A 14,640-nucleotide genomic window follows, 5' to 3' on the forward strand; every position below is an offset into this window, starting at 1 on the left:
ATTATATTCCTTTCTTCCGTGGATGTTTGCCTCTTTTCTAAAATATCAGAGTGTTGGCTATTTTAATTGCATTTCTATTTCTAAAGAAAGAGAAAAATTAACATTTTATATTTTTGTGGCCAAAGTATGATTCACTGTATACTACATGCACAAATGGAAACAACCGAGTGATATACTTTGTTGTGAAAAGCATTCCTTTGCCAAATGAAGAGAGTGTTTAAGACAGGAGATTTTCTTATAACTTGACAAGTAGTCTCAAAAGAAGGTTCTAGATTTGAAATCTAGTTCACTTTAGAACTAGAAAACTAACAGAAACATTTAAGCAGTAACATTTATAATACTAAAAAATGACAGTGTATAAAAATTCCACTGATGTCGACATCAAAGAGTAGCTCTGGTGTTGCTTCATCTGATGTATATTCCAACACCACATGTTCATATATCTTTCTGCTTCTCTTTTTTGCCCCAAATTCCCAGTTGAAGTGATAACAAAGCAGGATTACTGATTGATGCTAAAATTAATCTTGGTTGAGGAAAATAATTTTATTCTGTTGGCATACTTTAAATTTTTGAGATACCAAGTGAAACTTCAGAAAGCTTTCTTTACTCTCCCATGTATTTTGTTCAAAGCGAAATACTTAAATGTCTACCAATAATATGTTCCTTTTTTCACAGTACCTTAAATAATGGAAAGGGACATTTTGACTGTGTTTGTCCTTTATGTGCAATTATATTTAATCAACAGAAGCATGTACACACATAACAAGCAAACACACATACATGCATGTTACATTTATTCTCTTTCGGATAAGGCCATGAAACTATGCTTATAGAAAATTCACCACATTTTCTTACCTTTTACAGATACTGTAGCTGTGATTTCAGCAGAGCCAAAGACATTTTCCCCTCGGCAAACGTACTTTCCCTCATCTGATTTAGAAGCATTTAGGATCCGGAGACTCCCGTCTGGAAGAATAGCTATTCTGAAAATCATTAAAAAGAGGTTTTTTTTTTTTCCTACTTTACTGAAAATCATCTAAGTGGTAAGAAACTCCGATGAAGTCTGAAACCACTTCCAAGGTAATAATAAATAAGATAAAGATCATTGTGAAAACATGCAGGGAGAGTAGAAATATTTTACCCTTCAAAAAATTATATAGTAAACCCACATAATACCTTCTTATAGTCAAAAGGGTTTAGGGAGTTACAGATTTTCTTTGGACACATTTATGACATTCATTTTAAAACTTGTGGAAAAAAAGGTGACCCTGAATTTGGTTATTAAAACATACTATAATAACAGCCAGTGATATTTTAATATTAAGCTTGAGGTATTTCACCTCAAGCCAAGAATGACCTCAAAAATCAAATATAAAAAGAAATAGCATAAAACATAGAGGAGGACAAGCACAGAACATAAAATTAATTGTATACAGCCTTGAGATGATTTATGGTGGTTTCTCTGCAGTGCAACCTGTGTAGCAAGGGCGTGACAATGAAACCTGAATCCTGGAACCTGGACTGCTCACACTGCACTTTTCAAACAGAAAAACTATCTAAGTTTGCATTTGGGCTCTTTTGAGACCTTTATTATAAGTGGACCTTGAGTCTTATATGAAGGTGAGAAATTAGAGCATTATTAAAAATTTTAGAAGTTTAGTGAAAATGAGATTGACATTCAGGATTACCGTATCCTCCTGTGTATTCATCATTCCAGAAATATACAGATTTCAGACTTAATTAGAAGTTTTGTCCTTTTCTCCCTTGTATGGATATAATCTGTTATTTCACCAGTACATCAGCCTGCTGAAGCAACCTCAGGCATAGCAGAGATGGCTGTTGTGATTTACTTGATATGCCACTAGAATTTAGACTGCCTTCTTTTAGGAAAGAAGTCTGTGCTACTTTTGCTAGAAAACCGAAGTGCTCACCGAACTTAAAATTCCAAAATTGGATTCTCCTGGTTCTGAAAAGAATAGTTTATTGCATGGCATCATGAAAACATTAAACTATTTAAGGTATAAGAATAATGGCTAATTCTGTTTAGTCAACATCCTATATGTTATTTTTAAACTAGCATTCAATTTTGCCAATCAATCCAGAACTGATGGCTAAGGACAGTATTGAAATTTTAACAATTGGGTTAGATACTAGGCTGCTGAATATTGATTATTAATATTACTGACATTGTCATCCATAAAGAAACCAGTTTAAAAACATTATACTTCTTTCAATATGGATCAAATTTGATTTACAATGTGTTGACAAGGGAAACAAATTTAGAAGCAAGCCAAACCTAGGAATAGAAGATTTGACTGTAATTTATATCTAGGAGGGATATTAATGAGACATTTGGAAAAAACAGTGGTCTCCAAAGATATACCATCTATTTAGGATGGTCAATGAAAAATTCTGTTTATTGTTTAGGACTGTTTCTATAAAGTAGAATATAATGTATTTATTCCATTTTAGTAACAGAAATATGCATGTTATAAAAAGATGTATTTGAAAGCAAAAATTATGCTCTTTATAAACAAACAAGTCTTGTACTAATGACATACTTTATTTAAATACAGCTAAATTACTACAGTTTGTGAGATTGTTAATATCTTAAATATGTCTGGATTTTACTTACTGGTATAAATTCTAATCTAGCAGGGGAGAAGTTTGGCTTAAAAATTCACCACCTTTAAGAAATAAATGTATCTTAGATACTGGCAATATTTCAACTCTTGATTTAAGATAAGTCCTTTCTCACTGACAGAAGGCAATATATTACAAAGATAGTTTATGAACACTCCTGTACTTTAGGCCACTGATCCATTTGGAGGATGAAGAATTTTGAATATCATGATGTTTTTAATCTGTCAATTGGCAGTGTCATTTAACCAAAAGCCTGTCTACTGGTTAAAGTTGCAAATCCTTATCAGATAAACTATATATATATTTTTTTTTTTTAGAAAAGAGAAAAAAGTAGAATAGACAATGAATGCAATTACCCTTATAATGTCTGGCTATTGCAAACATAAATACTTAGATAATTGAATATTTAATTAATATTTCTTTACAATTTCCTGCTTCTTTATCTTCTTCCCTGTGCTATTACTATGTGATTCCTACATTTGGAATCTTCAGATCTGGAGACCAATTCCACTGAGACCTCCTTAAACTAGCAGTGGGATGCTGAGTGGTAAGGTGAAGGTCTATTGTAGAAATTTTAGTAATGCATACCAGCATTCTAGCACTTAGAATCAAGGCACCCTATTCTGGTCTCTAAACCTCTCCCCAAGTTTCTGCCTGGACCTGGAAATGTCTTGCTTCTCATCTTGCACTTAATTATTGGATCTCTGTTTTGGTAACTCATCTAGTACAACAGTCTACCTAGGACACCATGGTGTTTACCCCTATCTTGCAGGGATTTATTGCTAAATTACTTATACCAATTCTGATCTCCAAATTTCAGGATCATTTTCTGGACTCTCCATTTCCATGTTTGACTTACTTGTCAGTTAATACAGCCTAGTCTAGACCCTTCCAAGTGCTTGTCTGGGAGTATAACCTATATGTGCTTAGTCACTCAGTTGTGTATTACTCTTTGTGATCCCATAGATGGTAGCCCACAAGGCTTATTCTGCGGACAAGAATACTGGAGTGGGTTGCCATTTTCTTCTCCAGGCAATCTTCCCAACCCAGGTATTGCGCTTGTCTCTCTCGCATCTCCTGCATTGGCAGACAGATTGTTTACTGCTGAGGCACCAGGAAAGCCCTGTGTCATATCAGAGTGGATATAGCATTAGGGAATCATTAATCACAAATTAAGACTATGTGCTATAAAGTCAGAGAGGGTTACATTCAAATCACTGCCACTGACCAGGACATATGTGATCTTATGTGCGTGCACTCAGCTAGAGCCAGACATCCTGGAATGTGAAGTCAAGTGGGCCTTAGGAAGAATCACTATGAACAAAGCTAGTGGAGGTGATGGATTCCAGTTGAGCTATTTCAAATCCTAAAAGATGATGCTTTGACAGTGCTGCACTCAATATGCCAGCAAATTTGGAAAACAGCAGTGGCCATAGGATCGGAAAATGTCAGTTTTCATTCCAATCCCAAAGAAAGGCAATGCCAAAGAATGCTCAAACTACCACACAATTGCACTCATCTCACATGTTAGTAAAGTAATCTTCAAAATTCTCCAAGCCAGGCTTCAGCAATACGTGAACCATGAACTTCCAGATGTTCTAGCTGGTTTTAGAAAAGGCAGAGGAACCAGAGATCAAACTGCCAACATCTGCTGGATCACCGAAAAAGCAAGAGAGTTCCAGAAAAACATCAATTTCTGCTTTATTGACTATGCCAAAGCCTTTGACTGTGTGGATCACAATAAACTGTGGAAAATTCTGAGGGAGGTGGGAATACCAGATCACCTAACCTGCCTTTTCAGAAACCTGTATGCAGGTCAGGAAGCAACAGTTAGAACTGGACAAGGAACAACAGACTGGTTCAAAATAGGAAAAGGAGTACGTCAAGGCTGTATATTGTCACTCTGCTTATTTAACTACTATGCAGAGTATATCATGAGAAACGCTGGGCTGGAGGAAACACAAGCTGGAATCAAGATTGCCGGGAGAAATATCAATAACCTCAGATATGCAGATGACACCACCCTTATGGCAGAAAGTGAAGAAGAACTAAAGTGGAAAAGTTGGCTTAAAGCTCAACATTCAGAAAACTAAGATCATGGCATCTGGTCCCATCACTTCATGGGAAATAGATGGGGAAATAGTGGAAACAGTGGCTCACTTTATTTTTGGGGGCTCCAAAATCACGGCAGATGGTGATTGCAGCTATGAAATTGAAAGACACTTACTCCTTGGAAGGAAAGGTATGACCAACCTAGACAGCATATTGAAAAGCAGAGACATTACTTTGTCAGCAAAGGTCCGTCTAGTAAAAGCTATGGTTTTTCCAGTAGTCATGTATGGATGGGAGATTCGGACTATAAAGAAACCTGAGTGCAGGATTTGATGCTTTTGAACTGTGGTGTTGGAGAAGACTCTTGAGAGTCCCTTGGACTGCAAGGAGATCCACCCAGTCAATCCTAAAGGAGATCAGCCCTGGGTGTTCATTGGAAGGACTGATGTTGAAACTGAAACTCAAATATTTTGGCCACTTGATGTGAAGTGTTGACTCATTTGAAAAGACCCTAATGCTGGGAAATATTGAAGGCAGGAGGAGAAGGGGACAACAGAGGATGAGATGGTTGGATGGCATCATCAACTCAATGGACATGGGTTTGGGTGGACTCCTGCAGTTTGTGATGGACAGGGAGGCCTGGCATGCTGCAGTTCATGGGGTCGCAAGGAGTCGGACACAACTGAGTGACTGAGCTGAAATGAACTGAAGTCACTTCAGTCGTGTCTGACTCTTTGCTATTCTATGGACCATAGTCCACCAGGCTCCTCTGTCCATGGGATTCTCCAGGCAAGAATACTGGAGTGGGTTACCATCCCCTCCTCCAGGGGATCTTCCTGACCCAGGGATCAAACCCGCATCTCTTACATCTCCTGCATTAGCAGCTGGCTTCTTTACCACTACTGCCAGCCAGGAATCCCTATGTGTGATCTTAAAACTATTCAATCTTTGTCCTTATATGTATTACTGCCATAATTATATCTAATTAGTTCTTTAAAAGTATTAACCTCATATTATATGTAAACTGTTGTGTTTTTGTGCTGTGTGTAGGCAGTAATTGAACATTTACTCAAAAATTTAAGTCAAATATATGACAAATTTTGAAAGAGAAAAAGTGGTGCCAGGGAGAATTTCTACTACTAAAGCCTTAATTATTTTGGGTGTTTGATGAGTCTTTTCTGAGGGAAGTATGACACTGAAACCTGAGGAGTGAGAGAGAGTTAACTAGGAGAAGATTGGGAAAGCACAGGGAATGATGCTGCAAGGCCTCCAGATAGGAAAGCCCACACGACCTCAAAGAGCCAAATGACCAGCTCTGATGGCAGATATAAAGGGGGAACTGAGGCTGGCTCAGTGGTAAAGAATCTGCCTGCCAAGCAGGAGATATGGGTTCCATCCCTGGATCTGTAAGATCCCTGGGAAGGAAAATGGCGACTCACTCCCATAGTCTTGCCTGGGAAATCCCATGGACGGAGGAGCCTGGTGGGTTACAGTCCATGGGGTCACAAAAGTGTCTGAAGTGACAGCAGCTAAACAACAACAATAGGAATATAGTAAGTTCACATGTTAAAAGTATATAACTGAAAAGTTCTTACATACAGATGCAGTCATGAAACTATTAATACAATTGAAATAATCAACATATATGTTACCTGTACTTTCTCCACTCAGCCCTTTCTCATCCCACCCCTATCATGGGTCAACTACTGATCTGCTTTTTATCACTGGAGTAGATTTGCACTTTTCCAAAGTGAAAGTGAAAGTGAAGGCACTCAGTCGTGTCCCACTCTTTGCAACTCTGTGGACTGTAGCCCACCAGGCTCCTCTGTCCATGGGATTCTCCATGCAAGAATACTGGAATGGGTTGTCATTTCCTTCTCTAGGGGATCTTTCCAACCCAGGGATCAAACCCAGGTCTCCTGCATTCCAGGCAGATGCTTTAACCTCTGAGCCACCAAGGAAGCCCACTTTTCCAAAGTTTTATGTAAATAGAATCTTATCAGCATGTACTCATTTTTGTTTTTTATTTCACTCAGCATGATTAAGATTAAATTGAGTGTCATCCCTGTTTCAATTACTAAGAATCCATTCCTTTTCATGGCTGAGTAGTATTCCATTGTGTATAGATGGCACAACTTTCCTATCTTTTACCTTTTGGTGGATGCTTATGTTATTTTCAGCTTGTGACTATTACAAATAAAGCTACAATGAATATTTGTATATATGTATTTTATTAATATTTATTTCACTTGGACAAATACTTAGAACTGGATGACTAGATCATCTGGCTTATGTTTCTGTTTATATGTGTAATTTAAGAAAAAAATACAAATGAACTTATCTACAGAACAGAAATTGAGTTACAGATGTAGAAAACAGCCTTATAGTTACTAGTGGATAAGAGGAAGGAGTGATAAATGGAAAGATTGGGACTAGCTATGGGGTATGAACATAACTACATACTTATTTAGCACAGTGAAAGTGTGAGTGGCTCAGGTGTGTCTGATTCTTTTTGACCCCAAAGACTATAGCCCACCAGATCACCTCTATCCATGGAATTCTCCAGGCACGAATACTGGAGTGACTAGCCATTCCTTTTCCAGAGTATCTTCCCAACTCAGGGATTGAACTGGAGTCTCTCATATTGCAGTCAGATTTTTAAATTCTGAGCCACCAGGGAAGCCCTTTTACTTTTACTAGTATATGGTTGTCCAATTGTTCCATGCCATCATTTGGAAAAGACTTATCTTTCCTCCACAGTCTTTTCATCATTGTCAAAAATCAACTGGCCATGTAAGTGTAGGTCAACAACTTCTTAACTCTCTCTGCTGGTCCATTGATCTACTAGTGTCTTGATTACTGGAGCAGCGTGATCTGTGTTAAGGTCACATGAGATAGTCCCTTCTACTTGCCCTTCTTTTTCAAAACTGTTTTGGGTATTCTATATTCTTAGCATTTCCATATAAATATTTTAATTACCTTCTCAGTTTCAAAAAAAACTTACCGAGATTTTGATTTTGAGGAATTTCAGTGAATATACAGCTCAATTTGAGGACAAATTAATGTTAACAATATTGCTTTAGAATCCATGAACATGACATATTTCCTTTTATTTAATTCTTTAAAAAAAAATCTCTCTAAGTAATATTTTTTAGTTGTCAGTCTACTTGGGCTGCAAGGAGATCCAACCAGTCCATTCTGAAAGAGATCAGCCCTGGGATTTCTTTTTGGAAGGAATGATGCTAAAGCTGAAACTCCAGTACTTTGGCCACTTCATGCAAAGAGTTGACTCATTGGAAAAGACTCTGATGCTGGGAGGGGTTGGGGTCAGGAGGAGAAGGGGACGACAGAGGATGAGATGGCTGGATGGCATCACGGACTTGATGGACGTGAGTTTGAGTGAACTCCAGGAGTTGGTGATGCACAGGGAGGCCTGGCGTACTGCAATTCATGGGGTCACAAAGAGTCAGACACGACTGAGAGACTGAACTGAACTGAACTGGTCTTAGATACCTTTTGTCAGATTTATCCTTATACTTTTTGTTGCTATAGTAAAGTACTACTTTGAATTTAATTAATTATTGTAATTTCTTAATTACTATTTTAAATAATAATTACATGAGAAATATGTAGTTTTAAGAAGCTGTACAGTGATATCCCTTGTATGCTTTTTTTTTTTCAGTAACTCTTTATGGTAATATGTTGCCATAAAGTGTAGTATAGCCAAAGGTATAGCATAAGATTACAATCAGGGTATTGATATTAATATAATCAATTGATCACATTTAGACATTCCTTGTTTTAACTTATTCATTTGTGCGTGCTTTAATTTCTGTACAGTGTTTTCATTTTGTGTTTGTGTATCCATCAACACATCCAAGACACTGAACAATTCTAACACCATAAAAACTCTTCATTTTTTCTTTTACAGCCTCAGCACCTTCATTCCACACCACCGCCACCGTCCCTAGCCCCTGGGTCTAATTGCAGCCAACCACAAATTTGTCCTGTTACTTTTTTTCATTTCAAAAATTATACACAAGTGAAATCTTATAATATGTAACTTTGGGGGGGGGGGGCTGATTTTTTTCACTCATTTAGCTTAATTCCTTGGAGAATCATCCAAGTTGTTGTATGTACTAAGTTTATTTTGCTGCTGCTGCTGCTAAGTCGCTTCAGTCCTGTCCAACTCTGTGCGACCCCATAGACGGCAGCCCATCAGGCGCCCCTGTCCCTGAGATTCTCCAGGCAAGAACACTGGAGTGGGTTGCCATTGCCTTCTCCAATGCATGAAAGTGAAAAGTGAAAGTGAGGTCGCTCAGTTGTCTCCAACTCTTCGCGACCCCATGGACTGCAGCCTTCCAGGCTCCTCCGTCCATGGGATTTTCCAGGCAAGAGTACTGGAGTGGGGTGCCATTGCCTTCTCCACAGTTTATTTTACTGCTGACTAATATTCTATGGTATATATATATTGCAGTTTTTTAAACACTCACTTGTTGAAGGACATCAGGGCTGATTATAATTTTTGATATTACAAATGAACTTCTATGTGCATTTCCATACAGGGTTTGTTTGACTCCACGTTCAAGGTAAGAGGGGCGACTGTGAGGATATACCCCTAATCCAAGATAAGGAGCAGTGGCTGAGCTTTGCTAGAGCAGCCATGAAGAGATACCCAACATCCAAGGTAAGAGAAACCGAGGAAAGATGGTAGGTGTTGTGAGAGGGCGTCAGAGGGCAGACACACTGAAACCTTAATCACAGAAAACTAGCCAATCTGATCACATGGACCACAGCCAGTCTAACTCAATGAAACTGAGCCATGCACTGTGGGGCCACCCAAGACGGACAGGTCATGGTGGAGAGGTCTGACAGAATGTGGTCCACAGGAGAAGGGAATGACAAACCACTTCAGTATTCTTGCCTTGAGAACCCCATGAACAGTATGAAAAGGCAAAAGGATAGGATACTGAAAGAGGAACTCCCCAGGTTGGTAGGTGCCCAATATGCTACTGAAGATCAGTGGAGAAATAACTCCAGAAAGATTGAAGGGATGGAGCCAAAGCAAAAACAACACCCAGCTGTGGATGTGACTAGTGATAGAAGCAAGGTCTGATGCTGTAAAGAGCAATATTGCATAGGAACCTGGAATATCAGGTACATGAATCAAGGCAAATTGCAAGTGGTCAACCAGGAGATGGCAAGAGTGAACGTCGACATTCTAGGAATCAGTGAACAAAAATGTACTGGAATGGGTGAATTTAACTCAGATGACCATTATATCTACTACTGGGGGCAGGAATCCCTCAGAAGAAATGGAGTAGCCATCATGGTGAACAACAGAGTCTGAAATGCAGTACTTGGATGCAATCTCAAAAATGACAGAATGATCTCTGTTCGTTTCCAAGGAAAACCATTCAATATCATGGTATTCCAAGTCTATGCTCCAACCAGTAACACTGAAGAAGCTGAAGTTGAATGGATCTATGAAGGTCTACAAGACCTTTTAGAACTAACACCGAACAAAGATGTCCTTTTCATTATAGGGGACTGGAATGCAAAAGTAGGAAGTCAAGAAACACCTGGAGTAACAGGCAAATTTGGCCTTGGAGTACAGAATGAAGCAGGGCAAAGGCTAGTAGAGTTTTGCCAAGAGAATGCACTGGTCATAGCAAACACCCTCTTCCAACAACACAAGAGAAGACTCTACACATGGACATCACGAGATGGTCAATATCAAAATCAGATTGATTATATTCTTTGCAGCCACAGAAGGAGAAGCTCTATACAGTCAGCAAAAACAAGACTGGGAACTGACTGTGGCTCAGATCATGAACTCCTTATTGTCAAATTCAGACGTAAATTGAAGAAAGTAGGGAAAACCACTAGACCACGGAGGTATGACTTAAATCAAATCCCTTATGATTATACAGTGGAATTGAGAAATAGATTTAAGGGACTAGATGTGATAGACAGAGTGCCTGACGAACTATGGACAGAGGTTTGTGATATTGTACAGGAGACAGGGATCAAGACCATCCCCATGGAAAAGAAATGCAAAAAAGCAAAATGGCTGTCTGAGGAAGCCTTGCAAATAGCTGCGGAAAGAAGAAAAGCAAAGAGCAAAGGAGAAAAGGAAAGATACGAGCATCTGAATGTAAAGTTCCAAAGAATAGCAAGAAGAGATAAGAAAGCCTTCTTCAGTGATCAATGCAAAGAAATAGAGGAAAACAACAGAATGGGAAAGACGAGAGATCTCTTCAAGACAATTAGAGATACCAAAGGAACATTTCATGCAAAGATGGACTTGAGAAAGGACAAAAATGGTATGGACCGAACAGAAGCAGAAGATATTAAGAAGAGGTGGCAAGAATACACAGAAGAACTGTACAAAAAAGATCTTCAGGACCCAGATAATCACGATGGTGTGACCACTCACCTAGAGCCAGACATCCTGGAACGTGAAGTCAAGTGGGCCTTAGAAAGCATCACTATGAACAAAGCTAGTGGAAGTGATGGAATTCCAGTTGAGCCATATCACATCTTTAAAGATGATGCTGTGAAAACACTGCACTCAATATGCCAGCAAACTTGTAAAATGCAGCAGTGGCCACAGGACTGGAAAAGGTCAGTTTGCATTCCAATTCCAAAGAAAGGCAATGCCAAAGAATGCTCAAAGTACCACACAATTGCACTCATCTCACATGCTAGAAAAGTAATGCTCAAAATTCTCCAAGCCAGACTTCAGCAATATGTGAAGCATGAACTTCCAGATGTTCAAGCTGGTTTTAGAAAAGGCAGAGGAACCAAAGATCAACTTGCCAACATCTGCTGGATCATGGAAAAAGCAAGAGAGTTCCAGGAAAACATCTATTTCTGTTTCATTGACTATGCCAAAGCCTTTGACTGTGTGGATCACAATAAATGGTGGAAAATTCTGAAAGAGATGGGAATACCAGACCACCTGACCTGCCTTTTCAGAAACTTGTATGCAGGTCAGGAAGCAACAGTTAGAACTGGACATGGAACAACAGACTGTTTCCAAATAGGAAAAGGAGTACGTCAAGGCTGTATATTGTCACTCTGCTTATTTAACTTCTATGCAGAGAGTACATCATGAGAAATGCTAGGCTGGAAGAAGCACAAGCTGGAATCGAGATTGCTGGGAGAAATATCAATAACCTCAGATATGCAGATGACATCACCCTTATGGCAGAAAGTGAAGAGGAACTAAAAGCCTCTTGATGAAAGTGAAAGAGGAGAGTGGAAAAATTGGCTTAAAGCTCAACATTCAGAAAACTAAGATCATGGCATCTGGTCCCATCACTTCATGGCAAATAGATGGGGAAACCGTGGAAACAGTGTCAGACTTTATTTTGGGGGGCTCCAATATCACTACAGATGGTGACTACAGCAATGAAATTAAAAGACGCTTACTCCTTGGAAGGAAAGCTATGCCCAACCTAGGTAGCATATTGAAAAGAAGAGACATTACCTGCCAACAAAGGTCTGTCTAGTTAAGGTTTATCCAGTTTATCCAGTAGTCATGTATGGATGTGAGAGTTGGACTATGAAGAAAGCTGAGTGCCAAAGAATTGATGCTTTTGAACTGTGGTGTTGGAGAAGACTCTTGAGAGTTCCTTGGACTGCAAGGAGTTCCAACCAATCCATCCTAAAGGAGATCAGTTTGGGGTGTTCATTGGAAGGACTGATGCTCAAGCTGAAACTCCAATACTTTGGCCACCTCATGCAAAGAGTTGACTCATTGGAAAAGACCCTGATGCTGGGAGAGATTGGGGGCAGGAGGAGAAGGGGACGACAGAGGATGAGATGGATGGATGGCATCACCGACTTGATGGACATGAGTCTGAGTAGACTCCGGGAGTTGGTGATGGACAGGGAGGCTGGCATACTGCAGTTCTTGGGGTCGCAGAGTCGGACACTTCTGAGTGACTGAACTGAACTGAAAAAGGTTTGTTAATGAACCTACATTTTCATTTCTTTGGCATAAATGCCCAAGATTATAATTTCTGGGTCATATAATAATTGAATATATAGTTTTATAAGAAATTTTCAATTGTTTTCCAGAATATCTGTATCATTTTTCCTTAGTAGCAGGAATGAATGCATTATCCAGCATTGGGTATTTCTACTAATTTTTAAAGTCATCTTGTTAGGTATATAATAATGTCTCATTACAGTTTTAACTTGTATTTCTCTCATGGTTTATTATGTTGAATATAGTTTCACATATTTTTTTGTTATCTCTGTATCCTCTCTGGCAAATTACAGCTCATTCTTTTGCCTGAAATTTTCTTGCTTCTCTCTAGTCTACAAAATAACATATTTATTCCTTAGTAAAGCAGTTGAAACTGAAAGTGAAAGTCTCTCAGTTGTGTCCGATTGTTTGCAACCCCATGGATTACAGAGTCCATAGAATTCTCCAGGCCAGAATACGGTAGTGGGTAGCCTTTCCCTTCTCCTGGAGATCTTCCCAATCCAGGGATCGAACCCAAATCTCCCGCCTTTCAGGCAGATTCTTTGCCATCTGAGCCACAGGAGAAGCCGAGAACAGTTGAAAGTCTTTGCCAAATGATCATTATTTCAAAAAGCCCTGCTCTTTGTGCTCTGTTCTGCAGGTCTCCAGACTCTTTGTAATGCATTTTAAATATGTGTGTTTTATTTCATTTGTAGATAACTTATGCATCTCATACACATACACGCATGGAATGCTATACTAATAACACTAAGTGTGTTGTGAAAGTGAAAGTGAAGTCACTCAGTTGTGTTCGACTCTGCAACCCCGTGGATGGTAGCCCACCAGGTTCCTCTGTCCATTGGATTCTCCAGGCAAGAATACCGGAGTGGGTTGCCATTGCCTTCTCCAGGGGATCTTCTTGATCCAGGGATCGAACCTAGGTCTCCCACATTGCAGGCAGACGCTTCAACCTCTGAGCCCCAAGTGCATTGTAAACATATAATAATTAGGTATTGCGGCTTCTCTGGTGTTTCAGTGGTAATGAATCCACCTGTCAATGCAGGATACACGGTTCTCTCTGGGTCTTCTTTGAGAAAATCTCTTGGAGAAGGAAATGACAAGCCACTCCAGTCTTCTCGCCTGGGAAATCCCATGGACAGAGGAGCCTGGTGGGCTGCAGTCAATGGGATCATGAGAGTTGGACACAACTTAGTGGCTAAACAACAACTATAATTATAAATAAAACAATATTTGATTTTCTCCTTTCACCTTACTCATCTTCTAATGAATATCTTGCATTCTCCTGAATTGTTCAGACTTGTATTTGGAGACTATTGCTTTAGTCATAAGACCATGTGCCTCTCAGTGCTTACATTCTTACTTGTTTATCTTGGTCACTAGCTTGCTCACCTGAACTCCTCCTCAATGCTCTTTACTTAGGATTATTCCTGCCTTTGTTTTTTACTTCCTCAGAAGAAAAATAACATTTGTCACATTTTTTCTCAGCCTATGATGTCTTATGAGTTTTGCTCAGTGGATGATGTCTTATGAGTTTTCTCATAAGACATCATCCACTGAGCACTAGAATTTCAGCATTTTTAAGCTATCTTGTTAAAACTTGAGAAATAAAAAAAAAAAAAAAGAAAAAAAAATGGATTCAAATAATCAAAAAAAAAATACAGTGTTGAAAGTAATATAATGGAATGTTATAACAATCAGTCAACCCCAATTTATCCCTTCCCTTATACATATAAAAGTTTCTATCATAAAAATATAATAAAAATTTGCTACTATATTAATACTTTCAATGACACAGTTATTAAAACTATTTCAAAATATCCTATAATAAAAATGTACAATTAGTATGAGAAATAGGTACATTTATGATTTTAGATAAGATTTGGGATGACAACTTTAAACAGTAAGAGAGGCTGGGCTCTACATAGGTCTTAAAATGGTTATGCTGA

At 38.8% G+C, this 14,640-nt stretch overlaps 1 protein-coding gene across 1 annotated transcript in view; it reads right to left on the bottom strand.

Moving 5' to 3' along the window:
- CNTN5 (contactin 5) overlaps positions 1 to 14,640 on the bottom strand; it is a 654,757-nt gene that overhangs the window by 189,984 nt on the left and 450,133 nt on the right. Inside the window, exon 11 of the mRNA XM_052652997.1 lies at positions 856 to 983. Coding sequence (XP_052508957.1) covers positions 856 to 983 — 128 coding nt within the window. The remainder of the gene's footprint in view (positions 1 to 855; positions 984 to 14,640) is intronic.

The sequence above is a fragment of the Budorcas taxicolor genome, chromosome 15 (assembly GCF_023091745.1).
Source record: "Budorcas taxicolor isolate Tak-1 chromosome 15, Takin1.1, whole genome shotgun sequence".
Taxonomy (NCBI): domain Eukaryota; kingdom Metazoa; phylum Chordata; class Mammalia; order Artiodactyla; family Bovidae; genus Budorcas; species Budorcas taxicolor.